The 21344-nt window shown below is 33.0% G+C and overlaps 1 protein-coding gene across 3 annotated transcripts; it reads left to right on the top strand.

Moving 5' to 3' along the window:
* Nucleotides 1–10786: 10786 nt before the first annotated feature.
* LOC116212414 (signal peptide peptidase-like) lies at nt 10787–15287 on the top strand. Of its 3 annotated transcripts, none has more exons than XM_031547017.1 (12): nt 10787–11020; nt 11304–11350; nt 11918–12033; nt 12121–12272; nt 12391–12476; nt 12769–12896; nt 13310–13360; nt 13570–13656; nt 13770–13839; nt 14523–14659; nt 14754–14831; nt 14984–15287. In XM_031547017.1, the coding sequence occupies exons 2-12, from the start codon at nt 11311–11313 to the stop codon at nt 15059–15061; spliced, it is 1023 nt and encodes a 340-aa protein (XP_031402877.1). In that variant the 5' UTR covers nt 10787–11020; nt 11304–11310; the 3' UTR covers nt 15062–15287. The 3 variants fall into 3 exon arrangements, with proteins under 3 accessions (XP_031402877.1, XP_031402876.1, XP_031402875.1); XM_031547016.1 differs by having other exon boundaries at nt 11294–11350; XM_031547015.1 differs by having other exon boundaries at nt 10788–11020; nt 11299–11350.
* The last annotated feature ends 6057 nt before the right edge of the window (nt 15288–21344 follow it).

Raw genomic sequence — 21344 nt, 5'->3', positions numbered from 1 at the left:
TATGCCTTTCTATTGTCCATTACTTTTCTTTTTTTGTTTTCAATTAATTCCATTTATTGTGGTCAAGTAGCTATAACAAAAACTGGCTATATATATGTGTGTGTGTGTGTGTGTGATCCTTAATCAATCCTCACCCAAACCTCTCAATTTTTTAAAATGGAAAAGCCATGCAACATATGAGTTCCTCTGACAAAGACACAGGTATATTACTTATGTTTTAGTATTTTGTTATGTTGCTTATGATATTAAGAATTTATCCCTTCAAAAGTTCCTCTTCTTTTCTACAAGTGCGGGTTATGAGTTCGTCAAACAAAGCCATGGGTAATTTATTTATGTTTATGTTCTAGAGATGCGGGTTCTATTATCAAATTCATAGAGAAATAAATTTTGATGTTGATTTCCACTTAATTATATTGTAGACTTCACATTGCAATTAGATGGTGGCAAAAAAAAAATGCGATTAGATGGCATTTACTCTCATCTTCGGTTGATTTCTTACAGGAGGTGCTTGAATATACATGAATGATCTGACCTATCTAGGTGAATACAAATTCCATCTTCTATTGATTCAAATGAATAGCTATATAGCAAGTACATTTTAAATGCAGTGTGTGTGCGCAAGTTGCAAGGTAGCAAAATTTAGATATATGCTAAGAAATGTATAAACAGCAAGTGTATGTACATATTTCATTTGTTGTAGATCTATATGAATTCTCTTCATGTTGTGAAACAATTTGATGAAAACTTTGTCTACAGGTGGTAATCCAATTTGAAGATCTGGTCTATGAAACTTTCGTGAATTTCTCTATATATATCGATTGTCTTTTAATAACTCTTTGGTTTTAAAATACCAAGATAACATGACCAATATTAAACTCTTGTCATAGCCAAGATTCTAACAAATTCTCAAGAGGTATATTGGCAGCTTAAAATAAAAAATGAAAATTTTAAGACAAATGATAATCCAATTTGAAAATCTAATCTATGAAAAATTCACTTTTTCTCTCTATATATTGATTTTTTTTAATAATTCTTTGGCTTAAAAGAGCAAGAATATATGACCGGTATCAAACTCCTATCATAACCAAGATTCTAACAATTTTTCATTATCCAAAATATATATATATATATATATATATAACGTCGTTTAAATATATATTTGTTGCTTAGAATAAGAAGTAATACTTTTAACCGAGGTGATTTTCTGATTGATCTAAATTGATGCAACGTATGGAACCAAATAACTTTCCCAATAGTAGGGTGCACAAATAATTTTCTATTTTTAATGTAAAATTTATAACCGTATGATGCCACTTTAATGACACTTGAGGTCCTATATGTTTGTCAATTTTTGACATCGAGTCCTAAATGTTTCAGTTTGGAAAAACAAATCCTAAAAGGTTTGGAAAAGTGACATTTTTGGTCCTAAATCTAACTAACCGTTACCGTCATGCCACGTGGCCGTTAAATGCTGACGTGGTGCTTCGTGATTGGTCACGAGTTAGTTCGGGTCCGGATGCCGGGGTGAATCGGGTCGAGTTCAGATTCGGACGTCTCCTTCTTCGCTCGACTCCCTCCCAATGTCTGAAACCCTCTGTTCTCTCCTCCTCTTTGTGCCGTGCTGTGTTGTGGAGCTTCCCCACTCTCTCTCTCTCTCTCTCTCTGCTTGTCACTCTCTTCGATTACAGCAGTCTCCGATATACTTCTACTGCTGCTGCTATGTCTTCTGATCTGATCTCCGTGTCGGGTGGAGTCACTGGAGGCAGTGGTTCATCAATCTCTTCCTGGGAATTTGCTGCCTCCCAACGCAAGCCCTTATGTTTTTCTCCGTCAATCGAATTAATTTTCTGTTGAAATTGTTAAGTATGCTCTGTTTCTCTCTCTGAATTTGTAGCCACTAAACAGCATGAAAGATCTGATGTGAGTTCCAGCCCAAATGGGTAAAAAAGGAAACTTCTTCTTGACTGAGAAATTAGAATCTTGCGGCAATTTGGCCGGTGGGAGGATATTGATGATTTCAGTTTAGATTTTAACTCTTTCTCGCCCCCCACCCACCACACCCCCTCCCCCCCCCCCCCCCGGCCGCGGCCGCTCCCTGTCGCTGTGCCAAGGAGGAGCAGAGCAGACTCATTTGCTCGTACATTCCGGGTCAGTTCGGGTCCGAACGTTCGATTGAAAGTGGCAAGAACCCATTTTCTTCTGCTACATTTCTTCTTCTTCTTCTTCAGATCTCCTCAAAGTGGTAAGAACCCATTTTCGGACAAGCAAGTGCTTCCTTTCCCAAGTAATCGAAAGGGTAGCGCATGCAAGAAACAGAGGTGCGAAATTTCCCAGCTTGAGTAGAAAAAAACAGCATCGACCCTATTCCTTAATTTCAACGAAACATGAACTTTGAAGAACAGACAGAAACAGAGATGGGTTTAGAGGACAATATCGGAGACTGCTGTAATCGAAGAGAGTGACAAGCAGAGAGAGAGAGAGAGAGGGTTTCAGACATTGGGAGGGAGTCGGGCGAAGAAGGAGACGTCCGGATCCGAACCCGACCCGATTCACCCCAGAATTCGGACCCGAACTAACTCGTGACCAATCACAAATCGCCACGTCAGCATTTAACGGCCACGTGGCATGGCGATAACGGTCAGTTAGATTTAGGACCAAAAGTGTCACTTTTCCAAACCTTTTAGGACTTGTTTTTCCAAACTGAAACATTTAGGACTCGATGTCAAAAATTGGCAAACATATAGGATCTCAAGTGTCATTCCCCCTATAAAAACATTCAATAATATTTAATATTTCATTTATGGACCAATGAGAATGAACTATCGTTTATATTATAATACTTTTCTTTCAGTTAACAAAATATTAAATATATAGCAATTATTTACTTCAATGTGCTCATAAAACATTTATAATTAGTCAAATACGAAAATATAAATGGGGCTATAATTGTAAATACATACTTACAATTTATTGACATTAACTAAACTAAATAATGCACTCATGCTACACGATGGCGCAATATTAAATTCAATCAATACTTGATGAAAAATGTGGGATAAATTTCGTTCATGGATATAGATTTTATATTTGTATTTTGCACGGTATAAATTAGTCTTAATTAACATTAGATAAAAAGAGTTTCATTGATGACGGATACGTAATTCAAAATTTACAAAACATTATTTATAGATTTTATTTTGACATGTACTCAACTAAGTAAATAGCGGATCCATTTATTTAGCAAAAAAATGAAAACTCGGATGCATTAAGAAACTGTGGGTGAAAATGAAAAAAAAAATGAAGAATAAAAAAAATGAGGATGAGGATTTCGGGGAAAAAAAGAGAAAGACAAAAGGGGATAGGACTAAACAGGAGAGGGAAGGTTGAAAGTCGGGATGAGTGGAACACGTGCGAGGAGAATGATGAAAGATAGATGTGTGTTCAAAATAGCTAAATTTACTATTTTGACCATGCATGTAATGTTTTATTTTTTCTCCCTTCAATATTATCAAAGATAATATGGATAATATGGGAAAATCCGTCCAAAAGTAACCGACATGGAACACTAACTTCTCTCTTTATATTGTAGTATAGGTATAGATATTGATATATAAATTTGAAAACGATACAATAAATAGGGATATAACTGTACATGCATATTTATAATTTACATTAACTAAATATTTTATAGATAACTTACCAAATATTTTATAAATCAACAAGGAACTTCATACGAAATAAATTAATATTTAATTATAAAATAATAGTAGTTTGTTAATATAAATTATAAATCAATATTAATAATTATCTGAATATATAATATTTCATAATAAATTTTTTTTATAAAATTCGTGTAACGTGTGGGTTGAATAGCCTAGTATACATTTATTCAACAGAGCTCAATCGAGCAAAGGAAACCTAAATAACTAGAAAAGATAGGTGTCAAAATTGAAAAGATGATCTATAAGGACAATCAGGCAGCTTGAGGTGTAGATTAGGAATTGACAGAATTCTCCCCTTGAAGTCAGCAAAGATTTGAAAAAGGTAGACGTCACGTGATTACTGATAATGCATATAATTTAACATGAAATTGTGTCACTTGTCGCATTGTTGATGGTAACTCCAAATGACACGCTTAGCATAGTTTTACATCAATGATCAAACAACATTTCTGATTTCAATGAACATTCCTGATACCCATCTAACGGAAAATCCTAATATGGTCTGACGAGTTTGTAATCTCCTTAAAAATCTATGATGAACGTATCTCGCTCTCAATGGCAAAACCCTCTGCAAGAAAAGTTCTAATATATAAGACCAAATCACTTTTTAGGGATTGAAGTAAAAGAAGAGATAATTTTAATTGCAACCGAGATGTGTATAAGACAGGTGATGCAACACGTCTACCAAAAGTTCGTCCAAAATCCATCCAAAACTTCTAACAAATATCAGCTCACTCTGTTAAGATTTTGCAAAAGCATAATTATCACCCAATACAGAGTAATATGTCTAACAATATATAGTATAAATAAACACACACACACACACACACATATATATATATATTTAGGTGCAGCATATTAAGAGTATCAACTCATCTTCAAATGCTCCATTGGAAGTTACAATTCATTCGAAAACCTCAACTTTTACATAATTTGTTTTAGAAGACAAGTTCTTCTTCCTTAAGAAATTGGCTAAATATTAAGTTTGCATCTCTACATTACAGATAATAATAATATTAATAACATTTAATTCAATATAAATACGTGACTCATGGTCTTCCCTTACGGTTTTAAAAAACGACGTGGCGGCTTAATATTATATCACTTGTCTTATTCTTATTGGTTGTGACACGAAAATGTCATGCAACACAAGCACTCCATTGTCTCAGCTTTTATAATCGTGTGTGTATATATATATATATATATATCAAAAAAGATATTTTTGCTCTAATAAGTTTGACTTTTAATCACTTTTGATCCTATAAGTTTTAAAAGTGATAAATTAGTCCTATATGCTTGTTTTGTAGGGCAATTTTGATCCATTACATGACTAGACAGTAATGAATGTTGACGAGAACTAACGCTATTAAATAAGGCCACGTGGCAATTTCTTACTGGCTTGAATTTTAAAATTTTAAAAAATAAAACATAAGAATAAATTAATGAAAAATTAATAAAAAATTAATTTTGAAACGAACAATTTAACAAAAATAAAAAATAAAGTGACTCGGCCCCATGTCGGGGCTGGGGTGCACTTCATTTGGGGTGGAGGCCCCGCCAATGCCCCCACCCCCTAGATGTGGTCCTCAGGGAATTCAGGGCACGATTGTGTGGGATGGAGGCCACACCAACGACCCTGCCCCCCTAGATGAGATCACTAGCGACCTCAGAATTCGCTGGCGACCACGTCTAGAGGGTCAATCTTGAGGTTTACAATTTTTTTTTATATTTTTTACTTTACTCTTTGATTTACATCTGTTTTTGATAGTTGATAGGCCGTGCTGCTGGCTATCTCAAAATAAGTTGAAGATCAATTATATATATGTGTGTGTGTGTGAGTACTACGTATATTGTATATGCCTCTTTCATTTTATACCAACAATAAAGTGTCCGAGTTGTACATTGTTTACATTCCATTATTTTAGTGAGACATCAAATATTATTCAATTAAAACTTTATCAGTGATGCTATGTCATTTTAACTTGATAATTCTTTCGACATCGTGTATGTGCAATGCGCTTGCTTCTATACTAGAATAATATAAATTGGTTTTTTTAAAAATTATATATGAACTATTTAGATTCATTTTTATTTGTCGTACTTGAAATGGGTTTAGATGATTTCAAATTTCTTTAAAAACGATTCACCCCAAAAAAATTATTACAAATGATAAGCTATTTCATGATAATTGGGTACATTTGGTTAGTTGGAAGTATTAAGAAAAGAAAATCTGTCACCAACATAGCATGAAACATAATTATAAACTACATCAAAAACAATTATAATTTATCCCCTTTTCAACAGGAAAAGCAGATGCTGTATTTTAAAATTAACTTTCGGGAAGAGGTGTTTAGAAATGAGGAGAAAAACTCATGAGATTGTAATCAAACATATTGGAATGGATTAAAGGGATAAACTTAATTTTTTTAAATATAAAGATACTTAAAAATTTATTTTTATAAAAAAAAAAAGCGAATGGAGGACATGTGTTGGATTAAAGGGATAAACATGATAAATTATATAAACTCATGAAATTTTTTGAAAATATAAAGAAACTTAAAAATTTATTAAAAAAGAAAAAGAAAAGAACAACGGAGGACATGTGTCCTCTTAAGGTTAATACGGACTCGTTTTAGTTTATATAATATATATATATATATATATATATATATCTTGGTTTAGCTGCCAGCTGGACAAACACGCACGGGCAAGACCTACGAATTCCAAGCTTCTGATTGTTTCAATCCGTCCTGCCTGCTAAAAATTCCTATCAATATAGCTCTCTTGCACAAGTATAATAAAATGAAGTTTGTCCGTCATTTTTTCCCTCTAAAAATTCTTCATTCTTCTTGGTCCCAATTCAGTTTGATAATTTTTCTCAATGTGGCACACGCAATATGTGTTTGAAAGCCCAAATTAAGTACTAAAATTAAAATTTCAGCCCTTACACTTGTTTAATTAACACAAAAGAAAATGACTTGAAAACCTACTCTTTTTTTCTATTGAATCCCTCAACCACTTGTATTTTTTCAAAATTTTCTACATTATCCTAAAGTTTTTTGTGATTGCAAAGTGGTCCCATTTTTCGATTTTCGCTTAAAAGGCTAGAGAGAGAGGGGAGAGAAGGACGATTGGCGGGAAGGGGCGCCAATGACTCCGATTTCGGCTACCACCGCCTAGGACGCCAGTGACCCTTAAGGCTGCAAGTGACCTTGTCAGGGTGGTGGTGGCCGAGATCAGAGCCATCATCGCATGTAATCCCTTTCTATCTTGCTGAAATTGAAGAAGGGGAGGGGTGGAAATCAGAGGGATAGAGGCTTTGTGTTTGGCCCTGACTACCACAAACGAGGTTGTCTGTAGGCATGGAGGTCACCAACGACCTTCTTTGTGGCTATGGGGGCTGGCGATAGAGCCTCCTCTACTCCGATTTCACCCCCCCCTTTTATCTTCAAAGAGAGGGAGATTTGGGGAGGTGATGGTTCCGATCCCGACCACTGTTGTCCATATGAGGTTGTTGTTAGCCTTTGGTATTATTGGTGACCTCGATGGGGCATTGGTGGCCAGCCCTTTCCTCTGATCTTTCATTTTTTGTTTCCATAAATCATAAAAAATTATAAAAATATAAAAGTATAATAAGTATTGGGTCAAAATAGAATTAAGCAAAATATTGGCCTATCAAATCAATATATAATATATAATATTGAAACATTTCGCTAGGTTCCGCAACATGACATTCAAGCATTCTCCTATACTTAAACACGCGGCATTGAAGCTATCATATGCTTGTTACATCATTTCATCAGGCTCTGCCATATGTCAATTGCATGGCATCTGTGACTTCTTATATTCTCGACACATTGACATATTAATAAACTATATATTAAACTCTTGATACATCGCGTATTAAATAAATTATAAAGACATATTAATAAGTTACAAATAAATTACTAAAATATTATTTTATAGAAATAATAAATTATTAATATTTTAAAAATATTATCTATAATTGTGGAAAACTATTCTCTTAACACATGGATATATTAATATATTAAAATTTACAAATGAATTACAAATTAAACTCTTGACACATTACCATTATAATGTGTACGAAAAAATAATAATAAATTGCCACTTTATTTAAAAAATATATATAATTTATAAAATTGACAAATGAATTACAAATTAATGTGTTTGGTTTTTTAGTTGAGTTGAGTTGAGTTTTAGTTTTAATTGGTTTGTAATGATTGTATTGTTGAATTATGAGAAAAAATGTGAAAAAGTAATGAATAGTTGAGAAAAAGTAATGATTAAGTAATGATTGTATTGTTGAATTGTGAAAAAAGTAATGAATAGTTGAGAGAATTTAATATTAAAAATTGAATTGAATTGTTAAAAAATTAAAAAAATGAAAAAAGTAATGATTGTATTGTTGAATTGAAGATAAGTGGAGTTGAGTTGAAAATTTTTTAAAAACCAAACACACGAACTTTTGAAACATTGACGTTTTAATGAATTAGGTAATAAACTATATAATGTTAGTGGCCAAATAATCTAAAACTCTTTTATATAATAAGTACATGTGGGATATTAAATTGAATTTTATTGCATTGCAATGAAGACGCATGAAAATTGGTAAATGACACCTATTCAATGCTTGCTAAATTAGCCATTTAAATGGTTGTGAAATGTTTTTCTTTATTTACCAATTGACGTGTTTTAATGAACCAAAATTACTATTGCATGTCTATATAAAAAGCATCAAATTGATATTTTAATGTCTAAGGTAATACATTACATAACATTAGTGGCCAAATGATCTCAAACTCTTCTATAATTGCATTGAAATAAAAACACATGGAAATTAGTAAATGACACCTATTCAATGCCTACTAAATTATCCAATTAAATGGTTGTGAAACATTTTTCATTATTTACCAATTGACGTATTTTAATGTACTAAAAGGACTTAATAATGCATGTCTATATATAAAGCACCAAATTGTTAAAACCTTTCATCCATTCACTGGCGAAAGCATATTCTCTCTTCTCTTGCCTTTTTGTTGCACTTCTTATAACTAATGTCTCATGTCAAATTCCGTTGGTATTTCACAAAAAAAAAAAGATATCCTTTGGGGTACATTACAAGAATTTAATCTTGGTGGATTTGCAATATTCGAGTGTCGATGATCTACATTTACCTTGATCAAGATGATGGATCGGTAGGTGCATTTACATCGGCCAATTGTACATCGACTTTGAGCATAGCCGGAGAAAAGTAAAGGAGGAAAAAAGAAGTTTGTTTCTTATTTTTCTATGTCTTCTCTTATTGTTCATTGCTTTTCTTTTATGTTGCAATAAATATTTCTTTTTAGCAAAATCTCACTAAGATTTTTCATAATTTTTAAAAAATTAGAAATGTAATTAGATTACTAAGATTATTTTAAAATCTATTACTATTCTATTAATCAGACATTGCTTAAGAAATGTTTTCGTTAAATATTCTTTGAGTTAGATGCCTAAAACACATTTGTACAGAAAATATTACTCATACTTGGATATCACTTGATTCTCTATTAGCATTAAAAAAATAAATTTTCTATAAGTATTTACTTTTATCGTTCCTCTCTTACTAAGAAAAAAGGGAATAAAAATTACAAAAATATTTCTTTTTGAAATTTGTAACAAATTATTTTTGTGATTCACTACCACTATAATTTAATAAATCATTTTTATGTACGAAAGGTAAAAACCAGAGACTTTCAAAAAGTAATCGTAGAAACATAATTATGACTTAAGCCAGAAACGTTCTGAAAAATGTATATTTAGAAAGATTATATTGTTGATGAAATTCACAAATTGCATGAGAAGTTTTAATTAATTGTCATTTACAACTATTTTTTCTTAAAAAATAATTTATTTCTTTTACACGGCACTCTAATAATTTTGTTTAGTACACCAATGAATCACATGCTACTATGAAGAATTATTAAGTTTTAGTGAATAAATGAAAAATACTATTTAACTTATATACGAAACATATACATTTGAGAAGTCATTTTGAAATTCATATTCAAAATTTGAAAATTTATTCACTAAGAAGATTTTGGAAAAAACAGCGTGAAATTGCTCGTGCAACGCACGGGTGTGAGAACAAGTAAATATATTATCATAGAATTTCAGTCTTGCCTATTTAAGCCACCAATTATACAGTAAGTGCTTAAAATCAACACTCCATATTTAATTTCTTAATTTTAATTTAAACAAATACCACCCTAATATGAATATATGACCATATATGTTAGATGTTTAGATACACAAATATTGTTCTCTTTATATTTGCTGTTAGATTAGATGGGATATGATTTATTTTCTTGAAATTAATTAAAATTCAGTTAGGTAGATTACTTAGTAGTTTATATATGTTAGAGTGATCGTTATCTATAATATTAATTAAAGTACCACATATTTTTTTTGCTAAATAAAGGAATATATCATTTCTATATATATATATATATATATTAAAGTTAAATATAATTATAGATTTTTATTCTCTATTAAGCCAAACAAAAAGGAAAATCATTTTGATTTCATTTCCGTCACATTCTAATCTCACATATTGTGATACCATTTCTCAGCAGAACCCAATTGCATTTCATTTTCAACTTACAAAATTCTAGAATATTTATTCACAATTAAATTAAATGTTACAAATAATTATTAAAATCTAGAAATTAATACCCGATTTCATAAGCAATAATGAACCATGTTGAAATTACATTCCGAGTTCCGACGCCCTACCAAACCATACAGAAAGGAATACTGTCATTCCATTCTCAATCCCATCACATCCCAACCTCATTACATACCGAGTCCCGACACGAACCGAACAAAATCCTCTCTCTTTTTTATTTTTATTTTTATTTATTTATTTCATTTCATTTCATCCACGATTAAATCAAAATCGACGGAAACGGCTTGAACTGAACAATGTTGAATTGAAACGGTTTTCCGTTGGCAGGCCCAGCCCACACAGTCAGCGGGCTTTCATCTTTCATTCCCATCGTTTCTCTTTCTTCTCTCTCTCTCTCTCTCTCTAATTGGAGAATTCATTCGTTCACTCAGCTCCTACTCTTTCCTCGATTCCATTGTTGATCGGTGGCTGGCTGCTCGTCCCTAGCCTCGATCAACACCTTCCCCTCCTTCCCCTCACTCTCTCGGCAGATCTCTGATCCGGGCCGGCGACTTCTCCCGCCCGCCCTCGCACCCGCTCGGTCGTTGCCCCGGACAAATTGAACGAGGTGACGATCTCCGTTATAGGGTTTTGTAAATTTCTTGATTTCTTGCCCTGATTGCTGAGTCGGGTTGGTTTTGGAAATGGTGGTTTTAGGGGGAAGTCTGCTTTTTGTTGTGAATATATTAGCCTTAAGGGCTTGGGGCCAATGTCAGTTGGGGTCAACTGCCCCTCACTGAGTCTCCGCGGAGGGCCGTGTCGGGGGTGAATTTTCCGATGTCTGATTGACGTTGTTGGATCGATTTATATTCCTCAGTGGTCTGACTTGCTCAGTTTTAAGTGCAGTGTAGGATAAAGATGAAGAACTGTGAGCGCATAGCAAATGTCGCCTTAGCAGGTCTGTTCCTATCCCCTTTTCTCTTTATGGATAATTAGCTTTGACTCGATGTGACCGCTGCATCGTTTGCGGTCGGAGCATCTGAATCTTGAAATAATGAATACTGCTCTGTCATTCCCCTGGCTTGTGTACTCGTCAACTATTTCGATACTGTTGGAGAATTCTGGGCATATAAACGTTTCTTTTGTTTTGTGATTTTACCCATTTAATGTTGGTGACTGGTTAGGCAATTTGCGAGGCCATAGGTTCTTCTCGTGCATTGGTTTTGCTAGCGAAAAATACATTTTTAGAAGAGTTATTATTGCCATGATGGGGCCGGCAGGTGTAGAGGATATGCACTGATGGGATGCCTTTTCTGCATTTCCCTTTAAATAGCGTATTAGTTTGGTATTGTGTAATTGTACAGAACGGGCCTTGCTAGTTGATGAAATCTTTCTGCTATCAACTTCAAGTAGTTCATGCATTTTCTTAGCTACATTTGATGGAATTAGATTTGGAAGATGGTATCCTCTGCATGATATATTTTCCCAAATCAGCTGGAGCTTCATGCTCTCTTTCTTCCTGCAGGATTAACACTGGCTCCGCTTGTCATGAAGGTGGATCCAAATCTAAATGTCATTTTGACTGCATGCCTTTCGGTTTACGTAGGCTGCTACAGATCTGTCAAGCCAACACCACCCACTGTAAGCAATGATGCCCGGAATATTATTTTTCTCCCTTTGACATTTGTTTCAGTTGATTAATATATCTACCTTGCTTCTGCTTTGTAGGAGACAATGTCTAATGAGCATGCCATGCGCTTCCCATTTGTTGGGAGTGCAATGCTGTTGTCACTTTTCTTGCTGTTTAAGTTCCTGTCGAAGGACTTGGTTAATGCTGTATTGACCTGCTACTTCTTCGTGCTTGGGATCATTGCTCTTGCGTATGTTCTTTAGTATGGGTTTACACCGCATCTTATGTACTCTATCAGATTGCCGTTCTTCTAATTGGCGTTCTTCTTGTTCATTATAAATTTAAATTAACAATACTTCATTTAACAGGGCAACTGTATTACCTGCTATTAAGAGATACTTGCCGAAGCATTGGAATGAGGATCTCATTGTCTGGCGCTTTCCATATTTCCGCTGTATGTATCGTCCATATTCTTTACCAATTTAGATATTTATCCCAACTTATATTATTGTAGTTATAACTCTATACTTCGCCGAATGCCTAGAAGCCTGGATGGTGAACACCTTTAATTGTTTTTCGTTTAAACTTTTTACTTGCGGATGGGATACGAAAGCAATCTTGCTGGAATATTTTCTTCTGCAAAATAATGTTGAAAGAATGTGTCAATCTATTGATGTTAGTGCATTAGTTGATCTTGTTAATATTATTCAAGATTTATGAGTTTATTGTATGTTTCTCTTGCCCAGCTTTGGAGATAGAATTCACTAGATCTCAGGTTGTTGCTGCCATCCCCGGGACTTTCTTCTGTGCATGGTATGCCTCAAAGAAGCATTGGCTTGCCAACAATATCTTGGGCCTCTCATTCTGCATTCAGGTTTGCAGTTGCCATCTATGATTCCAATGTTCTGAATATGTGTTTATCAGTCATATCTTTCAGCATGTTGTGACCATTTGATTTCTTAATTATCATTATTTCTTTTAAATCTTAGACATAGTCATGCTCTCTGCTGCATTGTGCCCTTAGATATACGTTATTCCAAATTTCTTGCCACTCTCTGATTTGTGTTGGATTCTATGTTCTTGCCTGCTACAGGCGCCTATTTTACAAACCCAGGCTTTTTCCCCCTTCTTTGTGGTGCTATTTTACATCTGGGCATCTCTGCATGCTGTTGTTGCTTATTGGAAAGCATTAGTGATTGTTATGTGAAAAAGAGATACAAAATGATTTTTTGTCTGAGATAAATTTGTAATATTGACAAATGAAGGTTTGCTTTTTCTTATTTGCAGGGGATTGAAATGCTCTCTCTTGGATCCTTCAAAACTGGTGCCATTCTGCTGGTAAGTAATGCAATCTATCAGGTCATTGATCTGTTAAGTGTATTTTTCAGCTGAAAACATCTGTCACTTATCTTGAAGATAGTTAGATGCAGATATAAAACCATGCAAGAAAAGATTTATTTCTGCCATTTCCTTATCATACACAAGACACAACCATCTCCCTGTTTTTTTTTTTTTAATTGCTCCTAAATCTCATCTGTTCATTTCAGGCTGGACTTTTTGTGTATGATATATTTTGGGTTTTCTTCACTCCAGTGATGGTCAGTGTTGCAAAATCCTTTGATGCTCCCATAAAGGTCAGTTAGCTAATCCAGTCTGGGTACTGGCATTGGTTATATTCATTTTGGTAATATGCTTGTGTGAGATAATAAGCATGCTCTATGTTCCTGATTTAATGTTTTCCATGCAGCTTCTGTTTCCGACAGCAGATTCAGCCCGGCCATTTTCCATGCTTGGCCTTGGAGATATTGTTATTCCTGGTAAAGCCTTTTTAGTTAAATGTAAAATGCTTCTGATAGTTCTTAATCATGAAGACCTATTTATTTTAGAAATGTTGATGGCACAGAATTCTAAAATCTCAGCGACACATTATATGGACAAAAAAGGGTTATTTTGGCATGCTTTGTCTTTGTAGTTTGAGGAATCTTTAGTTAAAGAGAATAGGAAAGCCATCTATATTTTAGCAGTCAAAAGGTCTCTACTTAATGGCTCTTAGCAACCAGTGGAGAATGATTGAATTCCACTTACCATTTTCTGGATTATATGACATGAGTAGGAACTGCTGGCTTGATTGAATCCCATGAATCTTTGTCCATTGGTGGTAGATCTCTTAGAGCCGTGAGTTTTTGGTATAGACAGGAATATATATGCGTTGTTGGAGTTTGCCAATTCTTTATCTTCTTAAGGCTTGGACTTTTCTCTTGGGCAACTTTCCATACATGTATTCTTTGCACCTTTCTAGGTGTTTCTTAATGGATTCTTCTATATCTGTGTCGCTCAAAAAGAAAAAGAAAAAGAATCTTATCAACTAATAAATTGTCAATGTTATGTGAACATCCAACAGCATGCCTACAAAAGGCAAGACACTATGATCTCTTTTATGGAAAGTCATCTCCTCAATCTCAAATGGAATGTGATGTGTATCTTGTATTTCTCTATATAGGTATCTTTGTGGCATTGGCGCTTCGATTTGATGTGTCAAGAGGGAAAGAAAGCCAGTACTTTAAGAGTGCATTTTTTGGGTATGCTGTCGGTGTGATACTAACCATTATTGTCATGAACTGGTTTCAAGCTGCCCAGGTAAATTACGGGAACTTGTCTCTTTTATTGGTCAAGTTCTTTCACTTTTACTTGAAATATCAAACTAATTCTCTCTATGTACTGCTAAATGCAGCCAGCACTGCTCTACATTGTACCGTCTGTCATAGGATTCCTTGCTGCTCACTGCTTATGGAATGGTGACGTGAAACAGGTATGATCTCTCTGTTTCCTGAGAGTTGATTAGTTTGTGTTCACCTATATAGCGTGTTTGTCACAGTATCTCCAAATGGTTGGTATTAGTTTTTGGGTTAGAGGAGGACATTGATGACTTGCTTAATTGTTCTTGCTTTTCAAATGATGTAGTTGATGGAGTTTGATGAATCTAAGTCCTCCGCTTCGTCTCAAGAAACGACAGATGCCAAATCGGGTAAGGAAGAATGACCCTAGAACTCTTGAGCTATCTGGGATAGGATTAAACACCGGCAAAAGCTTGTCTCATCAGGGACACCGAAACCGTCTTTACCTTTATTTTGGCCAACTTACAAGGAACTACACCTTTGTTGTAACAGATTTTGGATTTGAGATAAATAATACTTTTAGCCTCTGATAGATGGAACTGTTGCTGACCTTCTTGAAGGTAATTTATGGTGAATTTCAGTTAGCACTATCATAGGTTTCCATTTCGATATGCTATCCTATCCTATCCTATCCGATAAATAACTATATTCAGGCTTGCAATTTGGGCTCATGGGCCACGCTGAGCCCGGAGTACGATCTTAAATGGGCTGGCCCAAGCATGGCCCATCAAACAGATGGGTCCGGATTGTATGCGAAGTGCGGCCTCGTTAATAAATGGATCGCTGGACAGATACTGATGACCGAGTATATATATGCAGTTATTCATTAGCTTGGGGTCAACCCATTTTCGACCTGAACTGTGCTAATGGTTTGGACGCCTGCATGGTAACATAAGTTAAAAATAGCATGCTGCAACAACCCGGTCTATAAACTGTAAATAGCAGGGGAGGGCACGGGATGGTTTTGTATGGTTTCTAGCATGAACCGTCATCATCCCGAATTTTCAAGACAAGAATTTCACGAACCGTAGCCGAAACCGAATTAGAGGAATAAAACCATATGAAAAATAATTGGCTTTATGGTGTGATTAATCAAACCGATATTGGAAAAAAATTTTAAAAATCCGAAATTATGATTTCATTATATTCCGTACATTCACATACTACAAACGCTAAAAATAATAATAATAATAATAATAATAATAAAAAGTTAAAGAACATTCATCCATGTATCTAAAGAGAAGAGTCAGAAAAAAGTACATCTAAAACTGAAATTAGAAATTTTATTCCCTTTACCTGACCTTTTGACCTCCTATCAAAATGAAATTTCCAAATTTTCATATATAATATATATAGTAATGTTATAAATATATAAATTCGGGACAACAGTGGTTTTTCAATTTTGAAAATCGTAATCGTTCCGTAACTGATTTCCATTTTGAAATCCTGAACCGAATATTTCTCAAACCGATAAATTTGGTTTTTTAGTTCAAAATAGAATGGTTTTACAATACGGTTGGATTATTGAGATTTTTTGCACACCCCTATTAAATAGCCTGCGTAGTGCGTTGAGAGTAATAATAGCAATAATTCATATATATATTTATCACAAATTAAAAGTGAAACTATTGTTTTATTCAGTGTTATTAGAATCGAACCGGATGATGAACCAGAAGGGGTATGGGTTCACGAGTTTATGGGTCCAACCGGGGGTTCGATGGATCGGACCGCACGTTTAATTAAAATAAAATAAATATTCATATTATTAAAAAATTATGATAATTAAGATAGAAGTATGATGATTTCAAAGAAATATAAGAATAGTGTAAGAAAATATCTATATTTAATATTTCTTACACCAAAATAAATATTGAATTTTAATAAGTACTTAAAAGTAGAGTTTAAAGAACAGGAAAATAGTGGTGGTTTGGTTGGTAGTGTGCTAGTATGGGAAGTAAGAAGTCATGAGTTCAAATCCTTATACAACCAAGCAATTTTTACACTAAATAAAAAATCCATAAAATCGGCCGGTTCAATGGAATTTTGCTCAAAAAGTTTAATGGGTCTGGCAGTTCAAATCTGCAATTTGGGTTTTCAGGCGAATCGGATCGGATATGGTGTCGATTCCCGGATCTGATAACAATAGTTTTATCCTTCTAATTTTTTTCTCTTTTATTTTATCTCTTAAAACTAAAGTACAATTATTTTCAAATTGTATTTGATTTAATTTTTTTATTTCCTAAAATCTTAACATTCTTTATTTTTTTTTAGAAAAGAAAGTTCTAATTTTGAGTCTAGGATATTTTAGGGTTTTGAATTTGTATCTAAATTAAAAATTTCCAAATTTTTCTGATTTGTTTTATTGATTTATTTATTTTTTTGCTGAATCCGATTAGGATTCATTTATTGTCTATTTGAATCCGGAACATCTAAAGATACTGCACTGCAAGTAATACTTACTGAACAATGAACATATTCAGAGCAAAAAAATAACAAAAGAACATGCAATACTATGTCTAAAAGTAGAATGTACTTACTAAGCGTAACAATTACTCAACTAGGCTTACAATGATTCATGAGATTGAACTTATTATGAATCATTAGATGAAACTGTGTAGAGTATATATATGATATTGGTCGACAACGACCAAACTGTTTAGCCCGATCGAATTTGCCAATGGCAACCCCATGGCCTCGACGCAAGGGTCATGAACAAACAATGGCCTTTGACAGTGAAGTTTTGTTAGTCATGTCTTGTGCTGAGTCGGATCAGATAAGATTGGAATACATAGGGTGTGATCCATTCATGTTTGTTGTGTGGTTTGGTTTGTGGGTTTGTTTAATAAGGATCTCCATGGCTGGTCCCTTGATCAGCAATCGTGTCTTAGTTGGTAGTTTCTTGGTTGGTTCTGTGGTCGATGGCTTAGTTGGCATCTCAATGTAAATTATAGTACTTTCAATAAAATATTGTCGTTCAAAAGAAAAAAAAGGGGGGAAAAGGTTGGCTGAGCAGATTAATTGGGTTTCCTTTTTCTTTCTCAAAATTATTATTTTCCTTTTTCTTGATTTTGTGTTGGATAATCAATCAATTATTACTTTTTAATATATAGAAGCTGAAGTGTGAAATGTTGAAGCTCCATTTGATGAATTTAATTAAAATTTACTTATTTTATTGGGCACTTAAAAGTGAAGCACTTAATTTTCAACACTTAATCAAATCTAAGTTCAATCAAACACCACCGTAGTTATCACTACTCGTGAGAACCTTGATACATTTTATGATAATGTTAATACATTCTATCACTACTCGTGATAATGTTAATACATTTTGAGTAACTTCGGTTTTCAATAAATTATCACCATTTAAACTTAGTTAAAATGACTTGTGAATTTTGATATATTTTGTGATAATTAATTATCACAAACTGTGATAATTTCGGTACATTTTGTGAAGATTCTCAATTTTGAGCAACTTATCACTGATTGAGCTTAGTTTCCATGACTTGTGTAATATTAAATAACTAGTGGTAACTGCCGTTTGAACAAGTTATCACTAATTGAATTTATTCTTTGTAACTTTTGATAATTTCCATACATTTTCTGATGATTAGTTATCATTAGCTATGATAACTCTCATTCTGCATATGTTATCACAAATTGAACTTAATTATAACAATTTGGATAACATCTATACATTTTGTGGTGATTACTTATCACTACTGGTAATTATCTTTATACATTTTGTGAAAACTCCTGTTTTAAACAAGTTATCACTAATTGAACTTAGTTATCGTGACTTATGATAACATTTACATATTTTGTGATTGAAAAATAATACAATACAACACGATATTTTGAGTTTTTTCACGAGGTACACATATATCATAATATTTTCACCATACAGCACAAAATTTTGAAAATTTTAAGTGCCACAACAAATCATAAATTTTCTGTTAAAAAATGGATGAAAAGCGGATGTGGCACTCAGACCTTGTACATGTATAATTTTGGTGGGACTATAAAACTAAATAAAATAAATATAAAAGAAAAAATTACATCGTACAACACGATTTTTTGACTTTTTCTCGAGGTAGCACAATTTGATTCTTTTTCACCACACATAACAAAAATTTCGAATTTTTTACCACATAACACTCAATTTTTCATAAGAAATTGGACAAAAAGCTAATATTGCACCGTAACCCTATACACATATTACCTTGATAGGACCCAAACAACTACATAAAAAAAAGTATAAAATGGAACTTGCAAAAATCACAAAAGAAATGAAAAACCCGAGTTATTACATGGAGAATGGGTAGGGGCAATCCAGTTGTCCACCAACCACCGATGGAGGTCACCCGTGGGCTTGGACAATGAAGTTAGGTGTGGTTTTCCAAATTTAAGAATCTTTGATCAATTATAAGGCATTGTCATTTTCATATATTACAAAATTACTACATGATTTGCATCATGTCCTAATCAATAAAGGCGATGTCAAGTTCGAATCTTTTGTATTAGTTTATCCTAGCGAAAAAAATGTCTCAACAACAAACATTTACATATTGTATTTCAATATAAGGTTTCCATTATGAGATTCCCAATTGGGATCTCTCAAATCTAGAGTGGGTGGTCGACGAGGACACCCCCCTCATTCTCTTAGCATCAATTCAGATATTTTTTAAATTTTCATACAAAAATATCTTGTTTTTTTTTTGTTGCTTTCTTTATTTGCCTTTTTGCTCTACCCTAAAAATTACTAATTTATTAATGCTATTGGAACGGTTTTTATTTTATTCATTTGTTTGGATTTCACCATAATTGCACGTGTTCATGGTGTGGGTGCAACATTAGGTTTCCATCCAGATTTTTATGGGAAGTTGGTAGAGGTGCTATATGGTGAAAAGTTCAAAATTTTGGTGTTGTGTAATGAAAACAAAACAAATTGTGCTACACCTTGAAAAATGTTATGATATGTGCTATCTCCTGAAAAAATACAAATATCATGTTGTTGTGTTATTTTTCATATTATAATAATTAGTTTTCACTACCTACTGCATTTTGAATATCGCTAATTGAACTTATTTATTATGACTTTTGATAATTTATATACATTTTGTGATGACTAGTTATCATTAGTAGTGATGACTCTCATTTTGATCAAGTTTTTACAAATTGAAGTTAATTATTGTAATTGAGGATGACATTTACACATTTTGTAATGACTAGTTATCACTAGCTGCACTAACCTCTATACATTTTGTGAAACTCCTGTTTTAGACTTCGTTTAGGAGTGTAGCGGTGACTGTATAAGTGTTAATTTGACTAATTTTTAAGCAAAACTAGTGTTTGGCGAACTATTTCAAAAGCATGATGTGGTCGATCTTAGTTGTAAGAAACATGATTTTCTCAAAAAAATTAATAGATGCTTATAAAAATTTCATATACTTATTTTCTATTTTAAGTAGTAATTTTAATTTTTGCAGTTTTAAACCTTCAAAATACTATTATTTATTTTGAAATCATCACATATTTTTCAGCAATTATATTTCAGTACTTTTATTTTAGCAATAACCTCCTAAATCGAGCCTTAAACAAGCTTCCCTAATTGAACTTAGTTATCACGAGTCGTGACGATCTTGATATATTTGTGATGACTAGTTATCACTAACTGAAATAACTTAGTATATTTTTTAATAATCTTATAGTATAATTAGTGATAACTTACCAGTTTTTCATAATTTGAGTCACAATTATCACAACTTATAATAATCTCAGTATATTTTGTGAAAACTCAATATTTTAAACGAGTTATCATATAAAATGAATTGTAGTCCTCATAACTTTGAAAAGGAAAAAAGATTTGCAGTTTGTATAAATAATGACTTGCGTACATTTCATGATAACTCAACAAATTTGATTGAAATGTTTGTATATATACACATATATCTATATTCAATAATTACCCCTTTTATAATTTTGTTTACATTTTTCACCGAAATATGCATAGCTAAGATTTCCATAATTATTCATAAATTTATTTTATATATTAAAATTTATTTACTACTAATATGTACTTTTTTTATACATATATAAAGTACGGAGTTCAAAAAGTATTTCTCCACATTTCATGATTCCCACTTTACCCTTTTGTTTTTATACATTTCATAATCTCCATTCTACTCTTATACATTTCATAATTCCCATTCTACCATTTTATACATTTCATAATTGCCCTTTTATTATTTATATATATTTTCTGAATTTACCATTCGTTGTATACATGCGTGACTAGTGATTTTAATTGTGTATTTTGCTGATCAATGGGAGAGACTGTCACTATCACGCCCTTTGGCATATTATAAGGAAACACTCCTAGGGTACGGATAGTCAAATCTCTTTTTCTTTCGTGTATAGACGAAAATCTTTTTTTTTAAAAAAAATTTCATCTACAAAGATATAATTAGAATTTTTGGGGAATATAAATATAACTGTAGATTAGTAAAGAGTTGTAATCCATAGAATTAAAAGGACATGCGTATACTAATCTATTACATATGCCTTTTCGATCTTAGATTTCTTTCAATTTTATTTCTAACCGGCAATACACTTCGAGCCAGGGGTGGAGCCAGTTAATTGGTAGGGAG

The sequence above is a fragment of the Punica granatum genome, chromosome 6 (assembly GCF_007655135.1).
Source record: "Punica granatum isolate Tunisia-2019 chromosome 6, ASM765513v2, whole genome shotgun sequence".
NCBI lineage: Eukaryota > Viridiplantae > Streptophyta > Magnoliopsida > Myrtales > Lythraceae > Punica > Punica granatum.
The sequence above is the reverse complement of the archived record's forward strand: the minus strand, read 5'-3'. Positions and strand labels throughout refer to the sequence as shown.

What these genes read in the sequence shown, in the direction of transcription:
- LOC116212414 (XM_031547017.1), top strand. Translation starts at nt 11,311, where the DNA reads ATGAAGAACTGTGAGCGCATAGCAAATGTCGCCTTAGCAG. An exon ending in GCCTCTCATTCTGCATTCAG is followed by an intron (nt 12,897 to 13,309) that starts GTTTGCAGTTGC and finishes TCTTATTTGCAG; the next exon opens with GGGATTGAAATGCTCTCTCT. An exon ending in GGAATGGTGACGTGAAACAG is followed by an intron (nt 14,832 to 14,983) that starts GTATGATCTCTC and finishes CAAATGATGTAG; the next exon opens with TTGATGGAGTTTGATGAATC.